Source organism: Eufriesea mexicana, unplaced genomic scaffold, assembly GCF_001483705.2.
Source record: "Eufriesea mexicana isolate 0111107269 unplaced genomic scaffold, ASM148370v2 scaffold294, whole genome shotgun sequence".
Lineage (NCBI taxonomy): Eukaryota > Metazoa > Arthropoda > Insecta > Hymenoptera > Apidae > Eufriesea > Eufriesea mexicana.
This window is the reverse complement of record NW_016908489.1, coordinates 1227042-1243679: the sequence shown is the minus strand read 5'-3', so window position 1 is coordinate 1243679 and position 16638 is coordinate 1227042. Positions and strand designations below refer to the sequence as shown.

Below are 16638 nucleotides of genomic sequence, written 5' to 3'. Positions count from 1 at the left end.
ACGATCATCCGGTGGCTGGGAAAGCATCGGCGTTCCCGTTATTTACGCGTCTCTTTTGTCTGCTCCGGTCGTGGCCCTGTGCGCCACATTCGCTCAGGAGAAATATAAATTACCGAGCTGCATTCTTCTCCCGGTCGAGCCACGTTCTCCAACCCGCTGTCGAATGTAACGCGTTGATTACTCCGTCTCTCATCACCGATCGCGACCGACTTTTTCTCCACTTTCCTATCTCGTCCTCCGGTTCTCTCGCCTCTCGCCTTCGGAGATCGATGCGTCGGAAGATTTTCATCACCGCGATACCATCTCACCCCGCTCGCCACGCTCTTTCCACGCTAATCACCGATCCCTCCGAATGGATTCCTCTAAGGCACGCTGATTAGTCCGCCGCTCCACGAGTTCGCAGATGGATCCCGCCACGGAGAACAGACGTCTTCCTCCTTCGTCCGAGACGCCTCTCCGCTTTTTCCACTCCCTTTGCTAGCGCGTTCGCCATCATCGATCTCGTCTCTCCCTCGTCGCTCTCTCCACCGCGTCGACTAACACGCGAAAAGTTCAAGACACGGCTGGTCCGAGCCCTCGTCGATACGGTGTTGGACGCGTCCCGTGGTCGAAGGCCCGATTAATCTTTCACGATAATTCCCAGTCATCCCGGAAGGAAAACAGAGCCATCTGGAGGTTGGCTTTTCGCCGGCCTGGAGCTAAGCAGAGACCCGCTATGCAGGTGGGTTTTTCGCGGCGGAGACGGCGAAGGGGTGAAGGCTTTCGCAAGGCTCTCGAGGAATCGTCAAGGAGGATCGATCGAGCGGAAGTCGGGAGGGAATAACAAGCCCGTGGAAACGCTGGATCCCGCGCGCAGGCAGACCATGCGAGGGATAATATTACCCGGTTGTATAGCCGCGGAGTCATTAATTCTATCGATTTCGCCGTGCTCCCAGCTAGTTCCTCGTTATACCCGTTCAGACCTCTCGCGGAGATTACGAGCCAAAGGACGTGCTCGATGAGGCCGTCTAACGAGCTACTCGCGACGATCCGAAATTCTAAACACTCCCGGGTAATTAGAATCCGCCGTCCACGATTTTTCCGATACCCCTACTCCACCTCCCCCCGTAGCAGGCGCTACTTTTTACCGGATTTCCGGCCACCGGATTAAGCTGCTCGCGCGATACCGCGGAGTGGAGGCAGCGGCGTATCGGAGGCAAGATTGCTCGTATGTAAACGAGCCACTCGGGGCTCGCCGAGTCTGCGCCATCAAAATTAGTTGATCAGACAACGACGTCGTAACTTGGGATTGTAGAGCACTACGTTAGTCTAGAACCCGCTCGAGGGATGCTTAAACCATTAGCCCGCGTAATCTGGCTGATTTCGATCAATCAGCCAATGAGTCAGTCCGTCCTCTCCTTGGTACGGGCCTTGGTACCGAGCTGAAATCCAGTCCTCTACGGACACGTGAAATCATGCGAAATCCTAATCGTCTTAGTCATTCGCCTCGTGTACCTTCCCGCTGACACGGATTCCCGACTCTGCCCATTCTGCGATCTCGATAAATCGCTGTACCTGGACGCAACCGGTGCGAGTACAGGGACGTGTCGATCGATCGATCGATGATTTATGCGTCGCGTCGTTAGCCAAACTTCGCGTGGATTGGACTAGACGAGCATTCGCTGACTCCTCGAACGACGCGACTGACACTCTCGCGCGTGTAAATACGCTCGCGCGTGCAAACGCGCGTGGCTCGGTAGCGGAAACTCGAGGTCGTGGAATATCCGACTTATCTCTGGCCTGGGAAAAAATCGCCGCCGCGTTCGGGGCTTATCTGCACCCCTTATCCAGCGTGTCTCACCCCCCGCAGATTCGGCTGGTGAGATTTGCGTTCGGGATGCGGGGTAACCGAGACGCCGAGCGTTTTCGTCTTGCTCGCCGCGATCGCGCCGCGACGATTAGGCTTATCCGAGGAATTAATCGGGCTCGTTTGTAAGACGGACACGGGGGCGTTATTAAATTTCATCGCGCGCGGCTATCGGTTCGTGGGACTCGTTTGACCGTGCGTAGGGGTGGCTCCGAACCCTCGAGCTTCGACTGGATATATCGTTCTTCTTCCCTGGCAATTTATGGCCGCTTTCGGACACGTTGCTCGCGCAAACGTTTCCTGGCAATCCGGACGCGATTTTTTCCCGCTTTTTCCTTCCTTTCGTAGATACGCGTGTATGTATGCACGCATAACCGAAAGTCCGATAATTGCGATATTAATTGGCGAGCGTGGCAATTTCGTTGATACGAAGGCTGCCTGTTGCTCGTTTGCCGGCGTGGCCGACTCGTTTCGTAATTTCCACGAGAATTAATATTCGTTTACGCGAACAACGAGGTCGTGCACGTCCAGGAGAAACAGAAGCAACGGGTCCGACATTTTTACCCCGTTGCAGAGGCGTATCGTTTCAGCGGCCGCGCTCGACCTGGCTAGGCGAAAATTTAATTAAAGCCTCCGCTCGCTGCGCCTCCGACGACCGTGCATTTACCAATTATCGAACTAAATGCCACTACATTATGCAGCATTTACATTTCGATAATTATGCCGCGAGATTTTGAAATCACGCCCGGAGTTAAACATTCAGCCACGCCGGGCAGAGGTTATCGACGCGTTCCCAATTATGTTGGACCCCCGCCGATCGTTCTTCCCTTTGTAAGGGGATCGCCGATCAGTCTAACACTCGGTGTTGTCAAGCACCCGATTTGACTTTATTCTTCTGAATACGATACACACGCCGCTGTAGTTTCTCGCGTGAAGCTTCCTCGGTTCGTTTCTCGTGCTGCCCTTTTAACCCCTTCGCTACTCTGAGCGCATATACGCGCTCAGAAATTTTGCTCTTGTCATACGGAAGGTGCACATCTCTACTTAAAATTTTCCCGGCAGACATTGCAAATGAATTCCTACCCGTGTGGCACGACCGGTGCGCGTTTCAAAGTCTGCCATAGTCAAAGGGTTAACCGTTTGAGTCCCAGAGGCTTTTGGAAGAACACGGTCGAAAAACCCCGAACAGCGCGATAACGCTTGTTTAATTTTATGTGGAAAAATCCCAATCGTCGCGATAGCGCTTGTTGGTACTATGTGACGCATGTGCTTCAACAAAGTTGAGCACGCCTCTGTGACTGAAGAGCGCGATCGCGCTGCTCTAGTATAACTCAGAGCAAATAGCACACTCTCGCGGGCAAGATAGAAAGTCGAAAATATGGGAACGCTTAGGATTTGGAATAGCTTATTTAGCAATTGCGCAAACGAGCCCCCTCACCTCGACAAGGTATAAGCACTCGAGGGGGGCACGGGGGTTCGAGCACAGGATCACCAATACACTAATCACAAAGTAGCGTTCCAGTCGTGTCGGTTTGCGGCGCACACCCGGCGCGAAGTCGGCTATCACGGGCGACACTCGTCGAACGCGAACACTTGGGACTCGAACGGTTAATGGTGGGCCTCCTCTTTTAACCGTTCGAGTGCCACGGGTCGTTATTGTTTCCCAATCGATATTTGCCAAGCGGCGCGATAGCGCTTGTCATATTCCGTGTTCCAAAATGCCGAGCGGCGCGATAGCGCTTCTCATATTCCGCGTTCACCAACCGAGCGCGCTGATTGTCAGCTTCGCAGCTCAGAGCGCTGGCACTTTTGGACACAAGATAGAAGAAGCGCGATCGCGCCGCTTGGCACTCAAACGGTTAACCCTTCGCACTCGTATTTATATTTCAGAAGGCTGTCAATCAACTCGGAATTGTTTGTCATATTCGATTGAAGCGAAAACATTTTTATGAAAACATATTACAATTTAATTTGTCGATTTAGTAGAAAAAGTTAGAGAAAAACCCAAATTTAACCCTTTGCACTCGAGGCCCTTTTCGCTCAGGCGAACCAGCAACTCGAGCGCAGTTAGCCGCTCCTGCTTATTTCATGAGTTCTTAAAATGATTTTAGACACAATAAAACTTGTATATTTTCTGGTAGAGGATCGGATTTATAGAGATTTAACTTTAAACTTTGATTATATTTTATTCTCTTGCGGTGCACATGCGCGGAGGCTTGGGTCTTGCGAGATACGTGATGCAGACGGTGGATTGTCGAAAGAGTGCCCTCGAACCCTTCAGCCAGGTTTTTATAGGCCCTATGACGATCCATTGCGTCGCTCGGTCCTGCTTCGAAAATTGAGAAGCTTGATGGTTCCTCGAGGCAAACATAAATCCCGATGCAGGGTGACGCCACCCAAATAAAGACTCCTCTTACGTATTACAATTTAATTTGTCGATTTAGTAGAAAAAATCCCGAATTTAATATATGTACAATAAAATGGCGACTATATGGTGACATACGAGTGGAAAGGGTTAATCCATCGCGAAGATCAAGCGGATCGTCGGTTATCACTGCTACGTGCTCGTCACTTACGTCGCCTTATCGGCATCTGGAGCACGCATACTCTTACATACTTTTGTACCTTCGAGTCTCGCCGTTGTTTTAACACTAGATTTACGGAACCCGTCAATTTGACGAAAGGGTTGCTCCAATTATACGATGGTAGCAGATTTAGTTAACTTATACCGAGACTGTTAATATAATTGTAGAGATAAGGTGGTGTTAAATAATATAACTATTATTTATTAACCATAAAATATAATATACGATGTGCGGTGATGGTAGACTACGAATATAGATATCTATCAACTAAACTTTTACGACTACAACTAATAACACGATTATAACTAACAACACAATTCTTCACAACTCTCTCTCTAATAATTCTACTGCGTACTCTAACATACTACACCGTACTACGACATACTACATACTGCCTACTCACGCCCTTGCATCCCTATTTAAAACCATACATTTATCCTCTTTCATACCTATTCTCTCTTTCCCAATCACACTTTCCCACGCACTCCTTGCAATCTTACCCTCAGCGGGTCACATAGCCCAAACACTCAAACGCATTCCTAAAGACACTCTTCGCTTTCATCCGATACATTCATAAACATCCCGCCCACACGATCCTGCGATACCACATAATATATAATTGTTTTTAAATTAAACTAATCGTTAAAGAAAGAGGCACGTGGTTTCCTTTACATGTCAATTTGACACGTGTCCTTAGAAATAGGTATACAGATAGCGTCCGTAAACCTAGTATTAATCTCCCGTCGAATTTGCGCGAAAGAAAAGGGGAAAGATGTATTTTTCTCTGAGAAATCAGTGGAAGGTAATACAGCGCGAAACGAGTTTCCAAACGTTCGCGGAAAATCTCCTGCCCGCAGAAAAAGCGGGGGAGTTTGCAGGAGGAATTCGCTATGCACGTCGGATTCCGTCCGATTCTCGGGGATTCCCGGTTGTCGGTTTTCGGTGTGTCTTATCGAGTTGCGAAAGATTTGGGAGCAAGTTTCCGCCACCCTTTGGTTCCTTCCTTCCTGTTTACGGTTCCATTCTTCGTTTTCCCGGCTGTCAGGCAGCGACGAAAGTTGGCAGAATTAAATATATCGAGTGGAGCGAAGGAACCCCGTCGAGTTTATCGCCGATTCTGACCGAAAACCCGCTCGCGCGGACTCTGAAAGGCCGCGACCGTGTTTCCTCTTCGTCGTGCGGGGGAAGCGATTTGGCCCCTATTTGCGCGCCGAATGGTAGACGCTTCGGAACTCCGAATGCCGCGTCGATGAATCGAAACTTATCGGTTCCGGCCGGCTTTTGTCGTTTGCTCGCCTTTCATCCCGGCGGCGGAACGCTGGAAAACTCCGGTGGAAAACGGCGAGAAGGTTTTTCCAAAGGGTCGCGGGCTCTCCTTTTAGGCCGTTGTTAGTCGTCCACGTAATGGATGGCATCGGCATCGATCGGTAGATCGGCTCCGAGCTTCGCTGAGTTGCCTCCTCGATGAGTCTGTGGCGGTATCATTCTCGGTCTCGCCGCTAGATGGATTCTTAATTGAAGGAGGTTCGAGGACTTTCTCGCAAGTGCTCGGTAAACCTCCGCTTCCTTATATACAAGTTCCAAACTTTCTAATAGTATCCCCGTCTGAGGCGGGGTCGGCTGGGTAGTTTTACTGCGATGAGTCCATTAGGGGGCCCAGGACGACACGCATCCATTCTAGCACCTACTCCCTTCCACATCATCGAGGATATTTGTGAATAAGACGTGTTTCGTTCAACTATAGAGGGGGAATCACCCGCATGGGTCCCAATTTTTCCGATATAATAATAGTATACCGATCTAAGACAGGGGGTTCGCGGGGTAATCTTTACCGGTGTCCACTAATCCACTAGCAGGCCCAGGACGGGGAAAATGGCCGTCCCTTCTAGCACTCATCGAGGAATATAACCTTGGACCAAGTCCCCACATTCGATAACCGTGGGGGAGGAGAGGACCGACCCCGACCCGACCTCCTTATAAGTCTATATTAGCGTTGATTCACTCACACACACACACCCTTTGATGAAACAGCGATTGACAGCGACGCTGACAACTTCGGGAAAACGCGGACCCAGCGTGTGTTTGGATTCCCTCGCAAAACTTCGGGAAAACTTTCTCTCGGATATCAGCGTGTTGGATTCCTCGCGATTCCACGACGCGAGTGCTTGCGGGCGAAGCTGATCCGAGGGGGGGCGGGGCACAGCTTGTTGTCGGGTTGGTCGGGAACGGGTAACGCGGCGCGATGGAATTCCTGGTCGTCCAACGCAGAGAAATTCCATCGCTCGCGACTAGCCGCGCGAGGAGAACGTCGCTGGTCCGCGATTAAACGACGGTCCTGACCCAGTTGCAAAGTTGTCGGCGATAATTACGACGTCGCCGGTCGCTGGTCGCCTGGGCGGTCGAGTAATTGAAAAAACGATGGTCGTTGATGCGGGACGGCGCGTGGGCGCGGTTGTCGGACTCTCAAAATTCGCGGCACGGGTCGGGGCCGGTCGGGAATTTCGCGAAAATTCCCGGAATAGCCATCGGTCGCTTGGAGGCCCCTCTAATGAAACCGCGCCGGTTAACTCGATGGGTCGATTAATCGTCTTTCCTGGCGAATCGATGCGCGCGATTCCGTCGATCTAGTGGCGAAATCGCGCGTGGGTCGCGCGAGTCGATTGAGAAAGGACAATGATCCGATTTTCCATCGGCCGAGCGGAAAGTGTATCCCGGCATATCGTCGCGGCGTTCGCGTACGATCGCGTGTCCCTGCGCGCGACAACCATCCAGGGTCGTGGGATTAGGAAAGAAATTGATGAAACGTTGCTCAGCAAGGCGAATAATTCGTTTCCTACTGCCCTCTGCTACGCCTTTCCGCGTCTCTGTTCGTAATTTCCGTGCCTCGCGCTCGGACGAACATCTCGTGACGATTTGTCGCGCGCAGATGTTCCTTTACTTTCTCCCTCCTTTCCTATTGTTACATTTTTCTTCGCGAACCAAAATCGTCGGGAATAATCGCGAATAATCGAAAGGGATCGAACGTTGATCGTATTCGGATCGAGGAATCATGGCGATGGATCGGGAAACGACTGGACCGACTGTGCGCACGGCCTGGCTGTGTGTTATGCGCGGGACTTAATTTTCCTCGCGCGTAATAGCCACTTCCGGCCCAGTTGCCTCGTGCCTCGGCCTGCCAAGACGCGCGAGCACACGGCCGCGCAGAAAATTATTGTCGGCGGTCAGTTTGGACGTGTGGACGCACGGTCACGCAAATAAAAGCACGCGCGTGTCCGCTGGGTTAATTTGGAAATAAGGGAGAATTTACGACGTCTACGGATCTCGTTAAAGCTTTCCGCGATTAAGAGATTCGCGCGTATTTCATTGGTCGAGCCGTGTGGCAGAGGGAAAATTAAATCGGTTATCCCGTTAGGCCGACGCGTGTCTTATTCTCGGACTACGCGCTCGGAAATCGAAGCGCGTCTCGCGATTACGCGCTGGAAGATCGAGGTAATCGAGCGATAATCGGAAAGGTAGCCGCACTCTCGCGGGCTATACGCCTGCCAAGTCGTTTCACCGACGGACGATGAATCCTTCTCTCCGGAGGATTAAGCTCTCTCCATTGTTCTTTCCAAGAATCGCTTCGTAGATACGGAAAGGAGGGGAAAAAGGGAGAAAAATTCGCGCGAGGAACTTTTAGAAGCTCGTCGAATCGTCTGTTCCTCCATCGTTTTTAAAACTCCTCGGTAATTAATTAGCACCCGTCTCCGCGTTCACCCGAACTCCATCCAAACACCCCTCTAGCACCCATAAAAGCATTGGAAATTGCGCGATTAAAACCTGGCCTGCAGTTCCTAGGGTTTCACGAGCCTCTAAACCCCGCCCCTCGGAAATAAAAACTTGCCAAAACCATCAAACCCACCCACGCCTCGAACCACTTAAAATCAATTTACCGCCCCCTTAAAGGCAGCGTCTTCGCCCCTGTCGGAAAGTTGGCGAAGAGGACCGCGTCGTTAGATCCAGGGCGCGGCGATTAAAGCCGGAGAGAAAAAGGCCGGTTTCGGAACGGGTCGCGGAACGACGGCAGTTTCCGCAATTCCAGGCGATTACAGCGTGACGAGAGACGCGCGTGGAATCGCATGGAATCGCGTAGAATCGCCGGCCGCGCGTAAACTCGGTTACACGCGTCGGCTGTCAACGCAAAACGACGTCCACGACGACGACGAGGACAAGGACGGTGACACGCGGATGACCACGAGCCGAGGTCCCCGCTGGCTTCCAGCTGGTTGCTCGCATCCTGGCCACGTTTCCGCGCTGTCTAGCCCGCGCGCCGAATATCAAGCGCGCGCGGCACTCCGCTATCGGTTTCTTGCGGTGACGCGCGTCAGGACAATAACGTTACGCGACGCGGCGCCGACGAAACGCCGTTTGACATGCGGCTGCCTCGAGTGTTTTTTAAAGGGGTCGAGACTCGGCGGTAAGCGAGGGGAGAGAGAGCTTTCACAACCGCGTTGCGAGCTTTCGCTGAATCGCAGCAGCGCTAACGCGAATTCCCTTTCTTTCTGTTGCAGGTGAGTCTACCGACCAACGAGTGCCCGGCCCTCGAGCCGGCTGTGCCAGGTGCTTCGTTTACGTTTGCTTATCCGCCTGGCCGATTCGGATCGGCTAATTAGTCTCGGCGCGAGATCGATTCGAGAGGGAAAGGACGCTAGTCGACTACCTCTTCTATTCTTCGCGCTATCCCTCTTACGCTGCGCTACTCCGTACGGTCCCCTTGGTCCCGGAGATTCTCGAACCTTCTCGCGTCGATGTACTGCACGTTCGAGAGAAGGAGGCACGGCGTGTTTACGTCCTCGCGACTGACCAACTCCGCTGTCATTGGCAATTCGATGATCTATTCGCTGAGCATCTCGGATCAAATTTTCGTTACAGGTACCGATAAGCTATTAGTAGGAAACAGTGACCGATATGATCTATTCGCTGAGCATCTCGGATCAAATTTTCGTTACAGGTACCGATAAGCTATTAGTAGCAAACATTGATCTTCGTCACCCGTCTTGCCGTCTTTCCTCGAACTCGCAGTACACAACTCGTGTAGTGTTAACTCGTCGCGAGGATATTGGATCAGGCTGATGGAACACGCTCGGTCCGATAGGAGATCACCTGGTGGTCCGTATCGTGCCTATCGGGAAAGAACACGCGCGTTGCGCAATGGCGGCGTGCATCCGGATCTCGTCGGCGTCCCCGCGATCCCGATACTCGGTCACCCTCTGCCGCGTAGATACGTTATTACGTAACCCGTTGCAGGAACGGAGAAAGTGGGAGTAAGAGCGAGGCCGGTAGGCGAAGCAGCAAGAGTCGCGTGTGCGGCAGTCGCGCGAAAAAGGTGATTACGAGCGGCTGTCAGCGCGGGACAAGAGCGGGGCGGAGGAAACGACGGTGACAAAGTCGGCGAGCGTGGGAGGGCAGGAGAGGTTGCGGGCAGAGTTTGGCAGAACTCCCGATTCCGTATTCTGCAGTGATCCGCCGCATCCCCGTGCGGCGCGCGTGCCGTTGTTATTGTTGTTCGCGGCGCGCGGAGGCTTGGCGGCGGAGCGGAGCGGGTTCGTGGAGCAGGTGGGACGAGGATAGCCGGGATTTTTGTTTGGGGTTACAACGCGCATGTGACGTACGGCACGCTCTCTGCCTCTCCGTCGCTCTCCCTCTGTCTCTCGGTGGCTCGAGCACAACTCGGACGCTAGAACACGAGTTCCCTCTCAGTGGCCCGTGAACCGCGACCGGAGCAGCACCACGCTCTCGTTGTCGTTCGATCGATCATCGCCTCGCGAGACACGCGATCATCCCCTCTCTGCTTCCCGCTACTTTCTCTCCCCCTCTCCCCGCGACTCGCGGTACACCGACACTTCCGGGGCCCGCGATGGACGTTTCCGCTCGGCCTTGCGACGCGTCCCGTTCCTCGGCCTTCCTCTTCCTCGTCCGCTTCCTCCTCGCTCGTTCAGCTTCCTCCAGTTTCACCGCGCGCCTGTGCTCATAGCGCGCCCGCGTCCGTGTGTCTGTTCGTGCGTGCGTGTGTGTGTTTTCTTCGCAGAAAAGCGGAAGATCTCGCAAGTGGAATCGGTGAAACGAAGAACTCTGGTATCGGTGGATGGTAGACTCACTCGACGACGAGTCTGTTCGATAGTCCATCACCGAGCCAAGTGTCGCGGTTAAATCCGCCGTGAAATCCGCTCGCGCGGCTCGATCGGCCCGTGAAATGACGATCGTGAGACACCGGCGCCGGTAAGGGTAATTAATCGTCGCCGCGATTCTCTCGTTATTACAGCGCGCGCACCCGCTCCGCCGCCCTTGCACGCGCTCGCGTCGGCCGATCGATGACGCGGTTTTTAATTAAAAATCGCTGTCCGACGAGCCCGCCGGCATAATTACGCGCATTTCCGTTAACGCGCGCTTAACGAAGTTACGAGAAGCGGAGAGCGCGCGCACGCGATCGGCTTGATAACTCTCTTCCCGGTACGAGACGTTGCATCTCGAATTATTCCCGTCTCGAGTACACGGGTGTGTAACAGCGTAGTTAGTGACGGGCGAGCAGCGGACAAGGTCCCTCGCGGAGGGTCCGTTTACGCGCTTCCGTATTTCCGTGCAAGCATCCGTTACGCAGACTGACGCGGAACCCTGGCGTATCGCGGCATTGTTCCGCGTGGATGCCGAAAGCGATCCCCGAAGCGTAACAGAGTATATTGCTCGATGCTTGAACGGGCCGGATCGTCGCGACGCGATCGGCCTGCTGCAAACGATCGCCGAGGTGTAGCTCGCCACGGTTATCCGAATCGGTGCTCTCCGCGATCGCGACACGCGTCGCACCGGCTGCTAAGATAATTAGCAGCCCCAGGAGCCGACGATACTAATTAGCAGGTAAACGGCGCACGGTCGAGCGAGAAAAATCAAGGGATCTTTTCGCGCTGGTAATTAATCGGTCTCGGCTCGAGCTCCTGGCCAATTAGCAGGGTGCTCGACCGAGCGTGTGCTGAGTCGACGACTCTCTCTCGAGCAGCCTGGATGGATCCGAGAGCCACCGAATATCAGTCGCTTTTATCGCCCTTGTCCTTTGCCATGCATTTCTCGCGCGGATGAATCGTTACACCTATTCCGCGTCGCGACAGGTGACGGGCCATTTATACACGCGGAAGCGGAGGATCTCGAGTGTCGGAGCTATTGGAAGATTCGTAAAAGCGCGCCGTTATCTCCTCGATAAATCCACGCGTTTACGCGCAATCGGAGCACGACGACCGGGGGGTTGTACCCTCGCGACCTCGATAGAGAGGAGCATCGAAGGGGGAGGAACGGGTAGGGCAGACTACGGACCCCCACGATGGATCCAGATCGGGACGAAAAACGAAGACGAACGAGATTCGATCGCGGATGACACGGAAGTAACGCGGTCACCGTGGAGAATTACCTTGGACATGGTGGTCGGTTGCGCAATCGTTCTCCATTTCCTCGTCGCGTTCTCTCTGTCCGCCTATCCGTCTCTCGTGCTCTTTGTCCGCGGCGTTTAATCCGTCGATTTAACCGGGTAGCCGGGGAATACCGCGCGCTCCTCCGTTGACTGCACGCGCGGAAAGAGAGGTAAAAGGCTGCATTGTCGATGGTATTCGGCCGGTATCAGTTTCCATTCGGCGGCGACGGCGTAGGCGGGGTGGCCGTGGGCCCGGCCCTTTTTCAATTAAGCTTTGATCACAGAGTCGAGATAAAACGCGTCGGCTCGCCTCGTGTCGAGAGCTGAAACGAACATCGGTCGATCGGCCGAGAGAAGAAGAGACACGGTTCCTCTCGTGAAAACGCGCGCGCGCGCGCGCGCGAGAGAGGGCTAAATGGACGAAAAGAAACGTCGGTTTAGCTAAATCACCTTTCGCCCCCTATCGCTTTTCACGCGCCTTTCACCGTGTCTATCCGCTTATTATACGTCGACGAGCCGTGCCCTCGTAACCGGAGGATCGACGGAAGCGCAGCGAGATCCCACCGATCCGTCGATTGTTCGCGATTAATGGAGCGAAAAGTACGGGCTGCTGACCTTTTTAACGCGATTCCCCTTCCCGTGTAACCCGTGGATCGATGCTCGCTTCGCAAATAGGAAGATCGGTGCCGCTCTTCGGACTTCGATTAGCCGGACTTTGCCTGGAAATCGCGAGCACGAGGGAAATCCGCGCGACGGAGCAATTAGAGAGGAGGCAAAAGGAAGCGTTTTCGCGCGGTTCAACGACTCATCGCGGAATTTCCACCCTTTGTAAAGGCAGCTCGACTCGAAGATAAACGAAAGCCCGGCGAACGGCCGCGTATTTACGTGTTTGCGGAGCACCCTGTCGAGCTGGCGTTCGGTAATTAAATACGCCCCTACGAGCCACTCCGCTTTGACCAACCCCGTACTCTCGGCGTCGCCTGTCCGCTCGCGAATTAACGAGCGTTCGTGGAACGCGGAGCCGCGTGGAGTCGCGGTAACCTCGGAGGACTGTTCGCTACGGCGATTAAAAGTCGCGGGGGATCCCCCTTTTTCCGATTGCACGCGCGGCGCGGTTCGGAAAAATCGAGCGGATCGCGTGGCTCTCGCGGGAAATTAACCGTAGGCATCTTCGCGGTAATTAACGAAAGCTCGCGATCGAGGCGGGTCGCAGAGATGATCCGGGACGCTTCCGTGGTTGCGACGCTCGTTCACTCGAGAGAATTAATAAGGGATCACCACCCTCTCGCGTTACCGTCGTCCCGAGTCGACTCGCAGTTTTATTAAATCAGCTTTACGAGGAAACTTTTTTACCGGTGCTTGGCGAGAGAACGTGACAACGCCGGTCGTTTCACAGGCAGGCAACCACCGGGGTGACACCCCCGCCTGTCCAGGCGATATCTGTAAAAATGCCCGAAACTACCCCGAACTCGTATAACCGTATAACTCGTATAGCGAAGAGGCGGAGTACGATACGAGCAGTTAACTGCCATTCGATTCGCGATTTCGTCTCCGTTTCCATCCTCGAATCGGTCGTTGACGCGAGTTAGCAGCCTCGTCGTCGTCGGAGATACTGGAATTTTCCGAAGGGGGCCGATGAAAATTGTCGCTAGACCGGCACGCTGCTCTTAAATTAGAATTCCGCGTTCGTTTCGAATCGATGGGACGACACGCTTGTTCGTCGCGACGAGGGCGCGGATGAACGCGCGGCGTGGTGGGCACGCAGGGAATCACGGCGTGGCCGAACAACCCGGCAGGGTGCAGGGAACCCGGTGGAAAAACAGGCGGCAAGAAAACACCGTGACGCGTTTTTCACCGGGCAGGCTTAATTAGTCGGAAACGAGCGACGACTCCCCGGAGAGCGGCAAAGGAGACGACGCAGCCGGCGCGTTTTCTCGGCCGATCGGTCGCGCGACGGTCGTCGACTGCGTGCCCGAGCACGCCGGCAGGAAACGACGGGCTTCTTTCTCCTGGAAATCGGTCGTTCGTGCTCCAAACGCGGCTTAAAAATATCCTCCGCCCGAAAATAGTCGATTCCATGCGAGCGCTAACACCCTCGACGTCCTCCTCGTCGTCCACGTCGCCGCGACGCTCTCTCCGCTGCTTTTCTCTCATCGTTTTGCCGTCTTTCCACCGCGGAAAGTTCGGAAGCAACGCCAAAAAGATCAGACCGAGCTCTCCCCTCTTCGTCCCGCTCTCGGCTGACTCGCGCCGCTCGTAATTTACATGCCGTTTAAAATAGGAGCCCGCCTTAAACCTGCCTCCAACAACCGCGTCTGTCTCGTCGTCTCCTCGCGTCTCTTTTTACCGATCCTGCTCGTCCGAGGGGTCCGAGGGCTTTGTTTCCTTCGTTCCTCCCAGCTGCTGCTCGATCTCGATCCCGATCCCGATTCCGCTCCGTCCGACTCGCGAGCGAGCCATTTTCCCAAGACGTTTCGAAGACCCCCTAAGAGGTTCTCGGCGGGCTTGCGAGATCGGAAGCACAATGGGAAGTCTAAGTAGAAATTACGCGGTAAGAGCGGATCCGCTTTATTCCCGAGGCTGGTTCGGAAATCGCTGGAATTCGCGGAGAGAGCGCGTGGCAGAGTAGAAATCGTCTCGGGGATCGATCATCGGATAACGCGGACGAGTTAGAAATCGCGTGCGATTGGATCCGTGCTGGATACGAGGCGTATCTGCGCGTCCGCTCGTTTCCCTGGCGAGAGCAAACCTGTGAAGAAGTAAGTTTCCTCGAAAGGAACTAGCGACGCGCGAGTGAACAGTGCGATCAGGAAGCGGCCAACTGCGACAGAGAAACTGTGACAAATGGTTCAACCCGTACGCACGGAGAACAACAACTCCGCCTTGGACATGGAGTCGCTCGAGGAGATGCTACGCAAGGTAACGACTTTATTGCGCCAAGTTGCCGTCGCGTACGATCGCCGCGCCGAGCTGCCAATCCGCTCGGCGCAACGCGTGCCATCGTTACACGGATTAGGCAGATATAATAACTCGGCTTAACGAGCAAGAATTACGCTGCGCGTCCCGTGGGTCCAAAGACGAACGGATAGAGCGCGGGGTCGTCGGGGAAAAGGTTTTTTAACTGCTACTTCCTGTAACGTATTCCGTTAGGCAGCGCTGAATGGACCACTTAGCGAGTATCCCGCACGCATGTCTGTGCCGGAGTGCGAGAGAAAGAGAGGCCCTCTAGCGTAAGCGCTTTAACGGCTCTAAAGCCTTCCTCCTCGCGTGTATACGCGCATGCACTCGGACCCCCTCGGCCCTCCTAATAACGCGCTAATGGTCAATTCAGCAGAAAGATCCCCTCTCGCCATCGAGGACTATCGAGGACTCGAGTGTCGCGTTTTTTTCCACCCATAATTTCACCCCACTCGCGGCCCAAAAGAACAGCGCGACCCGAATTGTCGGTGAAAACGATACGGCCACCCCTGTTCCGATTCCTTTCTTCGCCGGTGGCAAAAGGGGAGCAAACGGACGGCTTCCACCTCGCCTGTCCTCGGCCAAACGCTCCTCGTTGTCTCTCTCTCTTTCTCTCTCTTTCTCTCTTTCTCTCTCCCCCGTGCATCTCCGAGTCGAGTGGGTGTGGACAAATAAGCGGGGCCCGATGGAACGAGAACGAGGAAGTACCCTTTAGGAATTATTGATTCAGGAAGCGAACGGTGGCTCCGACAACGCCGCAAACTTTCTCCCGTTCGGCTAAATTGTTCCACCCGATGTTCTTTTCCTCGTAACCAGCGTGTTCGTCGTTCCTCCTGACCGAGCGGTAGGTCAGCCTTTCCGTACGAGTGCAACGAAAACACCTATCGTAAAAATCCAATGCTCACCCGTCCAAGTACCCTAGCCACGACGTCGAGAAAGTGGAGGAACAGCGTGCTCGCCCCGAGGAAATGTCCTGTGGCGGCATCGTTCTCACTCTCGCCGATAGATGGATTCCTAGTTGAACGAGGTTAAACGACTTTCTCGCAAGTCCTCGGTAGACCCTCCGTTTTGTATATATACAATTTCCAAACTTTTCAATAGTATCCCGGTCTAAGGCAGGACCTGCTAGGTGGCCTTACCGATGGATCCACTAGCACAGGCCCAGGGTGTGAAACGCATCCAATCTAACATTCCCTCCACATTAAGGATATCTGCGATAAGACGACTCCTACAACCGTGGGGGGAGGATCCAGCATGGTCCCAATTTTTACAATAGTATCCCGATCTAAGGCAGGATCCGATAGAGAGTAATCTTACCGATGTTCACTAGTTAGTCCACTATAGAAGGCCCAGAACGAAACGCGTCCATTCTAGCGCTCCCTCCACATCGAAGACTCCTACGACTAAGACGACTTCTGTACAACCGTGGAGGATGGATCCTCCACGCAGGGTCCCAATTATTCCAATAGTATTCCGATCTAAGACGGCAGGGCCCGCTAGATAGCGTTACCGATGTCCACTAGTCCCACTAGCAGACCCAGGACGATAAACGCGTTCCTTCTAGCACCCTCTTCCACATCGAGGACACCTGTGACATAGACGGCTTCTACAACCGTGGGGAAGGATCCCCCACGCACGGTCCCAATTATTCCAATAGTATTCCGATCCAAGGCAGAGCCCCCTAGATAGCGTTACCGATGTTCACTAGTCCCACTAGCAGGTCCAGGACGAGAAACGCGTCCCTTCTATCACCACCCCCGCCACATCGAGAATACCTGCGACAAGGTGACTTCTACGATCTTGAGGGAGGAGGA

The 16638-nt window shown here is 54.0% G+C and overlaps 1 protein-coding gene across 6 annotated transcripts in view; it reads left to right on the top strand.

The window, feature by feature from the left end:
- The window catches only part of LOC108556077 (uncharacterized protein CG43867), a 110437-nt gene that overhangs the window by 57130 nt on the left and 36669 nt on the right, over positions 1 to 16638 (top strand). The window contains exon 1 of one of the 6 annotated variants that reach the window (XM_017912008.1): positions 14711 to 14785. The exons of the other annotated variants lie outside the window; for them this stretch is intronic. Within the exon in view, the coding sequence (XP_017767497.1) occupies positions 14711 to 14785 (75 nt within the window). Of the gene's footprint in view, positions 1 to 14710; positions 14786 to 16638 lie in introns of those variants that run through there. 6 annotated transcript variants of the gene reach the window in all.